This window comes from Scatophagus argus, chromosome 1 (assembly GCF_020382885.2).
Source record: "Scatophagus argus isolate fScaArg1 chromosome 1, fScaArg1.pri, whole genome shotgun sequence".
In the NCBI taxonomy this organism is placed as follows: domain Eukaryota; kingdom Metazoa; phylum Chordata; class Actinopteri; family Scatophagidae; genus Scatophagus; species Scatophagus argus.
Genome location: NC_058493.1, coordinates 17,269,732 through 17,281,234, shown reverse-complemented (window position 1 = coordinate 17,281,234; position 11,503 = coordinate 17,269,732). Strand labels below are relative to the sequence as shown.

General features: G+C 39.2%; 1 protein-coding gene across 1 annotated transcript; it reads left to right on the top strand.

The window, feature by feature from the left end:
* Nucleotides 1-136: 136 nt before the first annotated feature.
* On the top strand, nucleotides 137-10,770 carry swap70a (switching B cell complex subunit SWAP70a). Its single transcript, XM_046387935.1, has 12 exons — nucleotides 137-457; nucleotides 2,129-2,269; nucleotides 4,065-4,238; nucleotides 4,351-4,572; nucleotides 5,373-5,519; nucleotides 5,636-5,744; nucleotides 5,883-6,064; nucleotides 7,326-7,433; nucleotides 7,966-8,132; nucleotides 8,786-8,984; nucleotides 9,209-9,305; nucleotides 10,001-10,770. Exons 1-12 carry the CDS (start codon nucleotides 362-364, stop codon nucleotides 10,117-10,119), a joined length of 1,761 nt encoding a protein of 586 aa, XP_046243891.1. The 5' UTR covers nucleotides 137-361; the 3' UTR covers nucleotides 10,120-10,770.
* Nucleotides 10,771-11,503: the final 733 nt, after the last annotated feature.

Sequence of the window (11,503 nt, the reverse complement as noted above, 5' to 3'; positions counted from 1 at the left end):
TGAGTTGCAGTTCTCTACAAAATAGTTTAAACTTTGCTCCAGAGCTTTAATACTTTAAATAGCCTATATTTTCCTGATTGGACTTAAATAACATTTTCAGCGCAGGACTTTTACTTGTATCAGAGTATTTTTACGTTGTGATGTTAGTGAATAGCTCCTCAGTACAACCCAAACTCACTGGTTTTTGGCGGCGAGTTGAAGTGATGATAGTAACTTGAACTGAACGTTGTGTGGCGCTGTCATCACGCTGTCCCCGCTGCGCCACCAACATCTCGCATGTCTCAGAGGCGGACATCACTAAGACATAAACTTGACAAACAGCAGACAAACTGAACTCCTTCTGGTGCCGCTGACAGACGAAATGTGGCTTCGAGAGGAGCTTTTGAAATTCATATGGCACGCATTCACAGCCCTGGACGTGGACCAGCGTGGAAAAGTTTCCAAATCTCAGTTGAAGGTGCGTTTCAGTGATGTTTTCTTTTTGTTTAGAAGTTCAGACGCCATCAGTGATGAAACCACACGTTCAAACTAACTTTATTGCTTTTCATCGTTTACGTTTCATCCCTACCGTTACGTCAACAGGTCAGAGTAACGTTAACGGCTGACGTACTAACGGATACATCCGTCAGATCTCCTGGTTATTTACTGTTCTCCTCCCAAAGTAACCTTTTGTGTGTACTCATACGATGAACATACAACTAAAATGTATTTCACAGTGTAAAATGTGGAAAGCAGGTACATTTGTTCATAAATACAATCTTGAAAAGTTCTCTTTACGCCGCTAGCATAATTTCCATTTAATGATACTTGCACGCAGTGGTACAATGTAGCTAAGTGCATTTACTCACATGCAGTAAATCTGAGGTACCTTTACACATCATTGCCTTTTCATGCTAGTGTATATTTTTGCACTACTACATCTCAGAGACAAATATTGTATTCTTCACTTCACTAACACGTTTGTCTGACAGCTTTGGTTACAGTACAGAAAACAATTTTTCATACCCTTCCTGTCTAGTGGAAATCAAAATTTGGTAATTTTGAACTTGAATGTTTCTATTAATTGTTGCTTTATGGATTGATAAATTATCCTACTTGTAAACTAAAACCAGCTGAGAACACGACAAAAAGCAAAAAACAAAACAAAAATAATATACCGGTAATAGTAAAGCACAAATGTGGGCCATTTTAATACTCAGTAAGTGCTAGTGGAGTTTGGTGATAATCTTTATTTTTGGTTTAGTGAAATTTGAATGCAGGACTTTTAAGTTGTAATTATATAATGTCATGTTTGTACTTTTACTTCCAGTACACAAGGCATCTACCATCACTACATAATGCATATTTTACTGTCTAGTGCAAAGATGACAGTATGTTGTATTACATTTGTCTGATTTATCCACAGTTCATTCACTTATGTTGCTGCTTATCATATATTAATGCTCATCACGATGAGCTTCACAAAAAGGAATTTCTATTGTTGTCAAAGAAATGTAAAAATGTCTTACAGGCTGTTTTACACAGGCGAAGGCCAGAGAGAGGTGGTGTTTTTCAGTATGACATCTTGTGTCTTACTTTGTTTGCCTGTTGGATCGGATGTTTGTGTGCCCAGCCTGACAAAGACACAGCAGAGTGGCCAGGAAAACTCTTTAAGTCCCTAGTTTTTGGAGAAGTATTTATGGTCTGTATATCACTGTGATGACCATTTGAAAGCTTTTGTGTCTGCCACCACATTTTGTAATCTCAGAGCAAACTGTCTGCGGTGGAGGTTATTAGAATCCAATCTTGGTATGATGCTACATTGATGCATGAATCCTTGATTACTGTAGCTGAACTAAAGAGTAGAAAGAGCCTTCAGTCTAAGAACTGAAAGTTCACCTTCAAGAATAGAAGTAATGCTTGGTCAGTGATGCCTGTAAATGTCAGGTTTTTGCATGTGAGGAATCAAAAACTGATAACTGCAAGACTTATCTTGATCTTCATCTACAGAGATCAAACTAACCCATACATATAAATTCCTTTCACAGAAACATATAACTATATGCTAACATGTATTGTTTTAATTTATGTGCTCTGCACTATTGGTGTCTTGTAGTATCTAATTCACATTCACATTGTTGTTCTTTAGGTGCTGTCTCACAACCTTTGCACAGTGATGAAGATCCCTCATGACCCTGTTGCCCTTGAAGAGCATTTCAAAGATGATAATAAAGGGCCTCTGTCCAACCAGGGCTACATGCCTTACCTCAACAGGTTTATTCTTGACAAGGTGGGGACAAAGATACTGAAGAATGGTGGAGTCTTGTGTTTTTAATTAAATTTGTATAGTTGCAATAAATGATATTATCGTCATTGCAGGACCACTTTATGCCACTTGATGATAATAATAATAATAATAATAATAATAATAATAATAACTTTAATTATATAGTACCTTTTAAGAACCAGGTTCATTAGGTGCACTTAATGATATGATATTTCTAAAAGCAGTGCCCTTTTAATTCTTAATATTCATTCAATGAAATTGACATGCACGAAACAATATTATAATATTCTAAGCAAATAAAACATAACCACTGCAACATGGTCGTCACCAAAGTAGGGAAAAAGCTTGCTAGTAATTCTGGCATCATATTGGCCTTAAATGTTGACGGTTTTGATGTAAACAAACATTTACATGATATACAAGTTGAGTATAATTATTGTGACAAGCCTGTGGTGCTGGTGCACAGCTAAGCAGCCATTTAAACACAAAAGTTGGCTAAAGACAGAAGTTGGCCTTTGAGGTCTTGACTGGAAGCAGTTGTGAAACTGAAAACAGTACTGATGAAATTCAGTGAGTGAGCAGTGACAACAAAACAGAAAGAGATACCATAAACTAGAGCTATAGATAAATCACTAAAGTGGACTACAGCAGTAACGAGGAAACAGGATTCACAGAAGTAAAGACTAGCTGAAAAATTACGAGGTGCCCGTTATACTGCCCCTCACGCCAGAACAAGTCCATGTTAGTAAAAGTCAAAAGAGGAAGCGAGCCAACGTTTATTAGAATGGCTAGCTTGATTAGCAATAAACTGATTGCAGGGAAACAAAATTACAAATCAGCAATCACAAGGTAAATGTAATTAAAAAAGCATGTAGGATGCAGATAATCTGTATAATCTGTAACAATAATATGAAGGAATAATAGAAATTGTCTTGAAGAGACCTGTCAACATTTGCTTGTTTGTAGAGCTGACAGGATGTTCAGCAGAGATACATTCCCAGTTTCTGACAAAAGCACAAAGGCTTTGCATAAATAACTTTAAATCAGGAAGTGTGTGATTCCAGATTTTGGTCCTTGAAGAATTTTATGTGTATGGTGTTATGGACACGTTCACATTAGTACTCATGATAATGTTTTACATGCACCTTTAATTTCTTACTTGTACTGGATGGCATGGACAGCTCTTCAGGGTTTTTTTTTTTTTTTTGGATTTTTAAGACTAAAACTTGCTGAAAGCCTGAAAAAAGAAACTAGACAGTTGCTCAGACATTAAAAATAGAAACAAAAAACACCAGCATACACTTGTTCTATTTTGAGGACTGTGTGACAGATTAGTATGACTGGTTGGTCTGTGGGGGTTACAGTGTAACAATGTGTTTTGTCTATTCGTGGTAGTATAATAAAGGTCTGGAAATGTGCGGATAAAACGGGTTGCTTTCTTATACACTCTTTGCACGAACAGGCATTCTTGATTTTTTGCACTGCAGCTTAGTGAGCATAATGTGACACCAACACATCTGCTGCTTATAACACTAACGCTCATGTCGGTTTGTAAGCTGCCCGAGTTTCACCCTTTGCGCTTGGAAGCTGTTTTTCTTGCCTTTCTCTTGTAGGCTCTGACTTGAATAAAAATGAGGCATTTAATTACATCAGGTTTGTACCTCACATCCTGCAGACTCAAGGTTTTGAAAGGAGACAAACAGCAGTCCCCTGCTTAGCATTTGTAAACACACTGGACTCACTGGTGCTGAACAGTTTGACTTTGACTCTTACTGAATGTTGAATTTTTTATTCCCAGGTGCAGGAAGAGTTTGATGTGCAGGAGTTCAGCAAGATGTGTTGGACTCTGTGTTACAACAAAAATATCTGCACTAAACGTTTACTCATCTCAGAAGAAGATGCTTTTAAAGTCTGGTGCATTTTCAACTTTCTGTCAGAAGACAAATACCCACTAGTCATCATTACTGAAGAGGTGAGGAAGATTGTTTTTCTTGCAAGTTAACTAAACAAATCAAACAAAGTAGGAAAAGTTATCCCCTCAGCCAAACGTGGTTTTAAGCTCTTGTCTCTGTTCATTTCCTTAGATCGAGTACTTCCTGCGAAAGCTGATGGAGGCCATGGGGAGTGGATGGAGTGAAGAAAAATTTGCAGATTACAAGCTGAATGCAAAGAATAACTGCCTGACTGCCTGGGAGCTGATTGATCTGCTGGGGATGGGTTATTTCAGCAAGGGCATGAACGCCCAGACCCTGTCCATGGGCATCAATGAGGTCTTTCAAGAATTCATACTGGATGTGCTCAAGCAGGTTAGACAGGAGATTGATCTCAATTCAATTAAATTTTATTTAAAGTGCCAATTCATAACAGAGTTATCTCAAGACACTTTACAGGTGCGTAAACAACACATTCAAAAAAAGAGAAGAGAATCAGAGAGAAACAGGTCCCAGGGGAAAACCCCACACTGAGTAAGCAAGGAAAAACTTCCTTTTAACAGGCAGAAACCTCGAGCAGAACCAGACTCACATGTACCGCAGTCAAAGCAATATTCTTCCTGAGCAGCACCCGTTATGTTTATTTATGTATTGTCTCAATTTTCATCTACAGACAATATACAGTATGCACTGCACAGGCTCTCCTAACCCTGCAGACATTACTACTACTACATTACTACAAAATACCTGGTGTAATTATAACGTTTTCCCAAAACAGGAGACATAAATAACATATAGCCTACAGAAGTATCATGTCATCACCAATTGATTAAATGTAGCTGTAGCAGAGTTAGGTTTGGAAAATTCACATATTCATATTATTAACAATAATGTAACCCAGTCAGTACCTTAATGCAAAAATATACACATTTTACTAGAAATGGATTTTACTAAAAAAGTACTCAACACTAATGTTTGGATGCATTGTTTAGTGCTACATCTACAGTATGTTATGTAAATACATATCTCTTGTCTTTTTGCATATTAATCAATTATTTGCTTAATTAAATATCTAAATAGCATAACTTCGGTTGGCTACAGTATATCACAGTGATTATGTCAGAACAATCATGTGACACACGTGCTTTTGTTTACCCCCATGCTGCGTTTTCAAGGGATACATGATGAAAAAGGGCCACAAACGGAAGAACTGGACTGAGCGCTGGTTTGTCCTTCGACCCAACTCAGTGTCCTATTACGTCAGTGAGGATCTTGTGGAGAAGAAAGGGGACATCATTCTGGACCAGAACTGTTGTGTGGAGGTTAACAGTCCAGCTTTATTTATGTTTCGATGTGTTAGAAATCAAGATAATTTTGTACATTTAGTATAAATGTAACTGAGAAACTGAGAGTGCCGTAATATTTTTCTCTTCTGCAGTCTCTTCCAGATAAAGAAGGAAAGAAATGCCTGTTTATTATCAAATGCACTGACAAAAGCTTTGAAATCAGTGCATCAGATAAAAAGAAAAAGCAGGAATGGATTCAAGGTATTGAGTAGTCATTTTCATTTTCATCATAGCTTTTATTTCCTTTATTTTCTTTGTATTTTTGCCATTTTTGAAATGTAATATTTCCTAACTCAACAGTGTGTTTGTGATTCCCTTCTTGCTCCACCCCCCCTGCAGTTATTCAAACATGCATCCAGCTGTTGAGGTTGGGACTGTCGTCTCCTCACCGCGAGGCCCGGCTGAGGCGCCGGGAGCTCCGGCAGAGGCAGCAGGCGGACGAAGAGAACCTAGCAGAGAGGATGAAGCAGCTCCAGATGGCCAATGAGTACAAACAGAGGCAGCTGGAAGCTATGCAGAGGGTACTGCTTCATGCTCAATGCTTAAAATGTAAAAAACAGACTTCAAGAAGGAGGCTATCACACCTTGGTGGTGGACACATTTGCACAGGAAGCTCTTTCCTCTTATTTATATCTGATTGTTTTATTTGGGGTTTTTTTTTTTACATTTTCTCTGTTATTTTTGAAACTGACAGGTGAGCACAGAGGAAACCTTTTGACACCCACAAAGCCATATGGTCCTTTCATTTGTACAAATGTTATTTTATGGAGCACCTGTAGGTTGTTATTCAATTCAGTTTCAATTCAGTTTATTTATATAGCGCCAATTCACAACAAAAGTTATCTCATGACACGTTCCTATTAGTGCAGGTCTGGACCAAACGCTTTAATTAAACTGTAATACAGAGAGCCCAACATTCCCCCTTCAGCAAGCACTTGGTGACAGTGGCGAGGAAAAACTGCCTTATATGAGAAATCTTGTCATGAAAACCACTTGACAAAGCTAATATAAGAAAAAGATTATTATTTTACATACAAATGTTGGCCTGACAGTCAGGTTTGTGAGCAGTTCTGTAAATCTTTGTAAATTGTTTTGACCATCTTGTCTTCTCATAGATGTTTAAGGGGTTATCTTAAAGACGTACCACAGCACTGACCCATCAAAGAACCACATCACCACCAAAGCCAGTTATCGACCACATCTCTGTATTTTCACACATTCTGGCTTAAAATACCTAAGAACCAGCTGATTAAAAAAAGCACACGTCATGCAGCAGCATATTTACAGTGAAAAGGGAAGCAAAACCTTCTATGCAAATGTTTGTGGGGGACACCTGCTCCTAGTGGAGGATCAGGTTTATGAACTCCACTGTTTCAGAGCTGCAGCAGATTATTGATGCCCTCTCACTTCTGTTTTTATCCTGCCAGATGGCTTCTCTGTCAAAAACATATTTGGCTTTTTAAACCCGATTTTTGATCACATGGGAATTCACGTTACATTTTTGAATACTTTGATGTTTTGCTTATACGCTTCTGGTGTTATTAAGTAAAATATTATACAATAAAATATATTATATTAAAGAGTTGCAAAGCTAAAGAACAGCTTCTCCATTGTTGCACTATTTTTCTTTATTGCTGACCTTCCATATTGAACCACAGATTCCTTTAACCTAAAGTTCTTCGTTAAATGTTATTAGGCTTCAGAGGACTTCCCACTGTAGCCTGACGTGGCCTCGAGTCAATCAGAGAAGCTAACCGCTTGTTCCTCTTTTGTGCTTCACAGCAAATGGAAGAGGCTGCGGCAAAAGCAGCAATGGAGGAACAGAGAAGGAGGAAAAATCAGGTAGACCTGCAGGATCGCTACAGACTGGACCTGGAGAGAGAGAAAATGGTAATGGCTGTGCCTGAGCCCGCCTACCTCAGCCCTGCTCCTTTAGTGGGCTGATAAGAGACACCCAGCATATGTAGTGACACGTGTTCTTGCCAAAAGTTCAGAAAGAAAACTAATGAATCCAGCAAACTAAGACTGTTGTTATTCTACTTTCATTTTCTGATTAAGTCACCATCACCCCTCTGTGGCTTCGTCCTTCCAGGAAACACAAGCTAAAAGAAGTTAAAATCTCACATGACTGAGCTGAGTCATCTTTTGTCTTAGTGTCAGATGTCCCACTGATTTATTAATCATCGTCTGTCTCACTGTCTTTGTAAGATAAGAAAACTGTTAGTTCTTCAAATGAGATGGCATACAATACAGATAAGCGGTATGTGGATGAAGCTAAAATCCAGCACGTGTCACAATGCACCTTGAAAGGTTAAGATTTATAGTTAATTTGCAGGTTATTGCTGGTTTCAGTAACCTGGTGTGGTGAGAATGTGCAACATTGTGCAACATTGTGCGTGTGTGTGTGCGTTGACACATTCAGGTGCGTCAGCAGATGGAGGAGCAGGTGGCTCAGAAGTCCGGTGAACTAGAGCAGTACCTACAGCGCGTGCGCGAGCTGGAGGACATGTACCATCGACTGGAGGAGGCCTTAGAGGACGAGAGGCAGGCCAAGCTGGACGAGGAGGCCACCCACAAGCTGCAGGCCAGGTCTCAGACACACACACTCAGACTCACACGCTGGACACGCAGTAATATGGAGACCCGTGGGACATAATGCAAAGCAGGTTAACATATATATTCTATAGGCCAAAGATATTGTCAAAGACGTGTTGGTGCAGGAAACTGGATCCACAAACATGTAGACTGGGAGGGCCAGGAAGAGACAAATTATCACCAGTGAAAGAGCAACGTTAACCCCTCATAAGAATTTCAGGATGACGGAAATATTTGTTTCACCTCATAATACATAATCTTTATTTCTTGGAGTTTAAATTTAACAGGGTTAAAAAAGGACCAAAATCATAAATGCGCTAAAGTTTTAAATAAAGCAAAAACATCAACCATTTTACATGATTTATTTTTCTTTTTTTTTTTTTATTAATTAATTATTATAAAAAAAACCTACAGTACAGTACAACAGCATCATGAATATACAGCTTCAAAAATGAGAATTTCTTTATTCATAAAAGCGTTGGCGTCACTGTTGCCATGTGTTTAACTTTGCAGTTGCACAGCTGTTTAGTCCAGCTGTGGGCCTACCATTGAGAAATGTAACCTCACAGCAGACAGTGTACATTCTGCATGTTGCTAAAGACAAATTAAGGAGATTTTAAGCTTTGCTGCTGTGCTTTCCGTGGCAGGCTGCTGGAGGAGGAGGCAGCAAAGAGGATCGAGCTGGAGCAGATCTACCTGCAGCAGCAGAGGGCGCTGTCTCAGACCAAGGCGGAGAAGCAGGAGCTGGTGGCTGCACAGCTGGCCAAAGAGAAAGACCTGCAGGCAGTCATGATGCAGCTGGACCAACTGGAGAGGGAGCGGCAGGGCGCGCTGGAGCAGTACAAGGTCGGGTGTTTACCCTGATCTGAAAACTACGGCGGAGACTTAATATTTACTTAAAACTGTCAACACAGAGACAGTGAGAGACAGTCAGTCACTTTTGGTCTCAGCAGCTTCTCCCCATGCTGGCGGACCTGTTTCAACTGTCTCAAAATGTCTTTCATCTAATTAATGTTACATGACCTGATTCTATCAGCCTTTTTCTCTAACTTCCCGTGTATCTCATAAAGGAGGTGTCTAGGAAGCTTGAACGTGCATCAAACAAGACAAAGACTTGGAAGGACAAGGTGGCCAAACAAGAGGGCCTGGTGCGCCTCATCCAGCCAGGTAGGCAAACTAATTGTTGTTCATTAGTACTTGCTGGTTGATTCATAAATTAACATCTGTACATATGTATTTAAATAGCATTCAAGAACTTTGTGCATTTAGTTCAGAAACCAAATGTGGTTTCTTGATGTGATGTTCTTTTATAGAACTGCTGTGATTAGTCGATGAATCAATTAGTTGATCGAAATAAGTTGCATATTTTGAGAATCCATTCATCATTTCAGTCATTTATGAGAGTAAAGGGAGAGTTTTTGGTTGTTGGACTCACATCTCTGTACTGAAAGCTGCAGCAAAGGCCAAAAGTATGTGGACACCACTTTTAACATACTTCTGTTTGTTTTTGTTCTGCATTTAAGTTCCAATTGATTGAAATATTATTGATATTTTAGTCAATGGTGCGTCCTTCAATTATGTGGCAATACCAGACAGGAAAGGCCCTTCCCTGTTTCAGTGTGACAGTAGTCTCATGCACAAAGCGAGGCCCAGAAACAAATGGTTCTCCAAGTTTGGTGTGGAAGACCTGTCTGACTGGTCTGCACAGCACCCTGACCTTATGTCATGGAGCTTAGCAGTAACTCAACCCACCTCCCAGTACTTAATTCTGCTTCAATACCAGTACAACAATATGTATTCTGAATAATTTGCCTGTACGTTGTTGTGAAAAAGCATCCCTCCCTTTTAACGTGGTCTCTTAGGCCATAAAGGACCTCAGAGGATCACTAACTGGGGTCCTGCTTCATTCACCGACACTGAGCTGGAGCTGAGGAAGAAGTCTTGGCAGGAGATGAAGAACCAGGGGGCTCAGGCTCAGTGAACACTCATTACGCCAGATGGCTGTGATTAATGTTAGAGCCCAAGCCGTCATGTTCGAAGTCTGAAGAGGTTTGGTAATGCGAACTTAGTGAGCTATATGTTAACTGCTTTTAAAACAACAGCTGGGATTGACTACATTTCACCAGTTTCTGCTATAACAAAAACTCACATTCAAGCATCAAAATTCATTCTTGACTTTGGAAGATACAGTTTAACATAATAATAGTGAGTCAAAGTCCACTTACTAGGTTTTGTTTTTGGAGATTCTTATTATAAGTTAGGATGAATATTCTCATTCAGTTTTTATTTCAGTATTTCACTTTCTTTTGCTCAGTTTAACTTTTTCTTTTGTAATTTTAGTCCTTCCTTTCTGATTTTATGTGCTATATTTAATTTAACCTCTTAAACTACAGTTTTTTCATGTTTTGACATAAAGTTGTTGTAATGTAAACCAGAGAAAAATACTTCTTATTGACATTCAGCAGGACATGACAGTGGGTACATTTTTCACCATAGCTCATTGAGTCAATTACATCTGCTACAGTCATAAATAAGATGATTTAAAAAAGCTAAATAATAAAACACATTTATTTTGTATGAATGTTGATATGAAAGCTGTTAAGAATAAAGACCTCCAAATATGTAAGAACGCGCCTAGTCCCTTATATTTCTTTCTTTGGAGGTTTTGACCTTTCAGTCGCTGTGACTTGTCTGCCGTTTGATCATGATGAAGAGTGACCACCAGGTGTCACCATGTGAACAGGATCCTCAGTAAGTCATGAACCAAGCCAGTGTGTATGTGGCAGCTCCCAAGCAGCAAGAGCCCAAAACTCTAACCAGCACTGTGCACACAAGGTGCTTGTGTTTTTCACTCCTACAAGGAAACCAAAACCCAAAACCAACAGTCTGTTAGTTCATCTCTAAACATTTTCCAACTTTTCTGACATGGTGCTCAACCCCAAACCTGTTCGCCCCCCCAACAACACACTAAAGCTGCTGAAAATTGTTGATAGTAGATTTGTCATTTCACATTTTCCGGAAGATTCATAATTATATTCTCATTAGTGAATGAATATTGTTTTGCTACCTTAGAATGAGCCATTCATATCTATAGATTGAGTCTGCCGTGCTGCATTGCGGAACAAAAAACCAAAATTGGCCACTAGAGAAGGCCTTAGAGGATGATGTTTGCTGGCCACCATAGATTCTTGGAAGGGGAGGAGTGTTCATTTGGTTGCAATTTACAACATCACCACTAGATGACACTGAATCCCACACACTGAACCTTTAAAAAAAAGCTATGATAAAATTCAGTGGTTCTGCCACTGGTTACATTCCTTCCATCACAGTGGGTTGCAGACTCAGTGTTTAGAGCCACAGCCTTG

Excerpts from the sequence above, each read along its gene's own strand:
- swap70a (XM_046387935.1), top strand. The coding sequence starts at position 362 with ATGTGGCTTCGAGAGGAGCTTTTGAAATTCATATGGCACGCATTCACA. Across the intron at positions 5,745-5,882 it reads AAAGCAGGAATGGATTCAAG|TTATTCAAACATGCATCCAG; the intron begins GTATTGAGTAGT and ends CCCCCCCTGCAG. Across the intron at positions 6,065-7,325 it reads AGCTGGAAGCTATGCAGAGG|CAAATGGAAGAGGCTGCGGC; the intron begins GTACTGCTTCAT and ends TGTGCTTCACAG.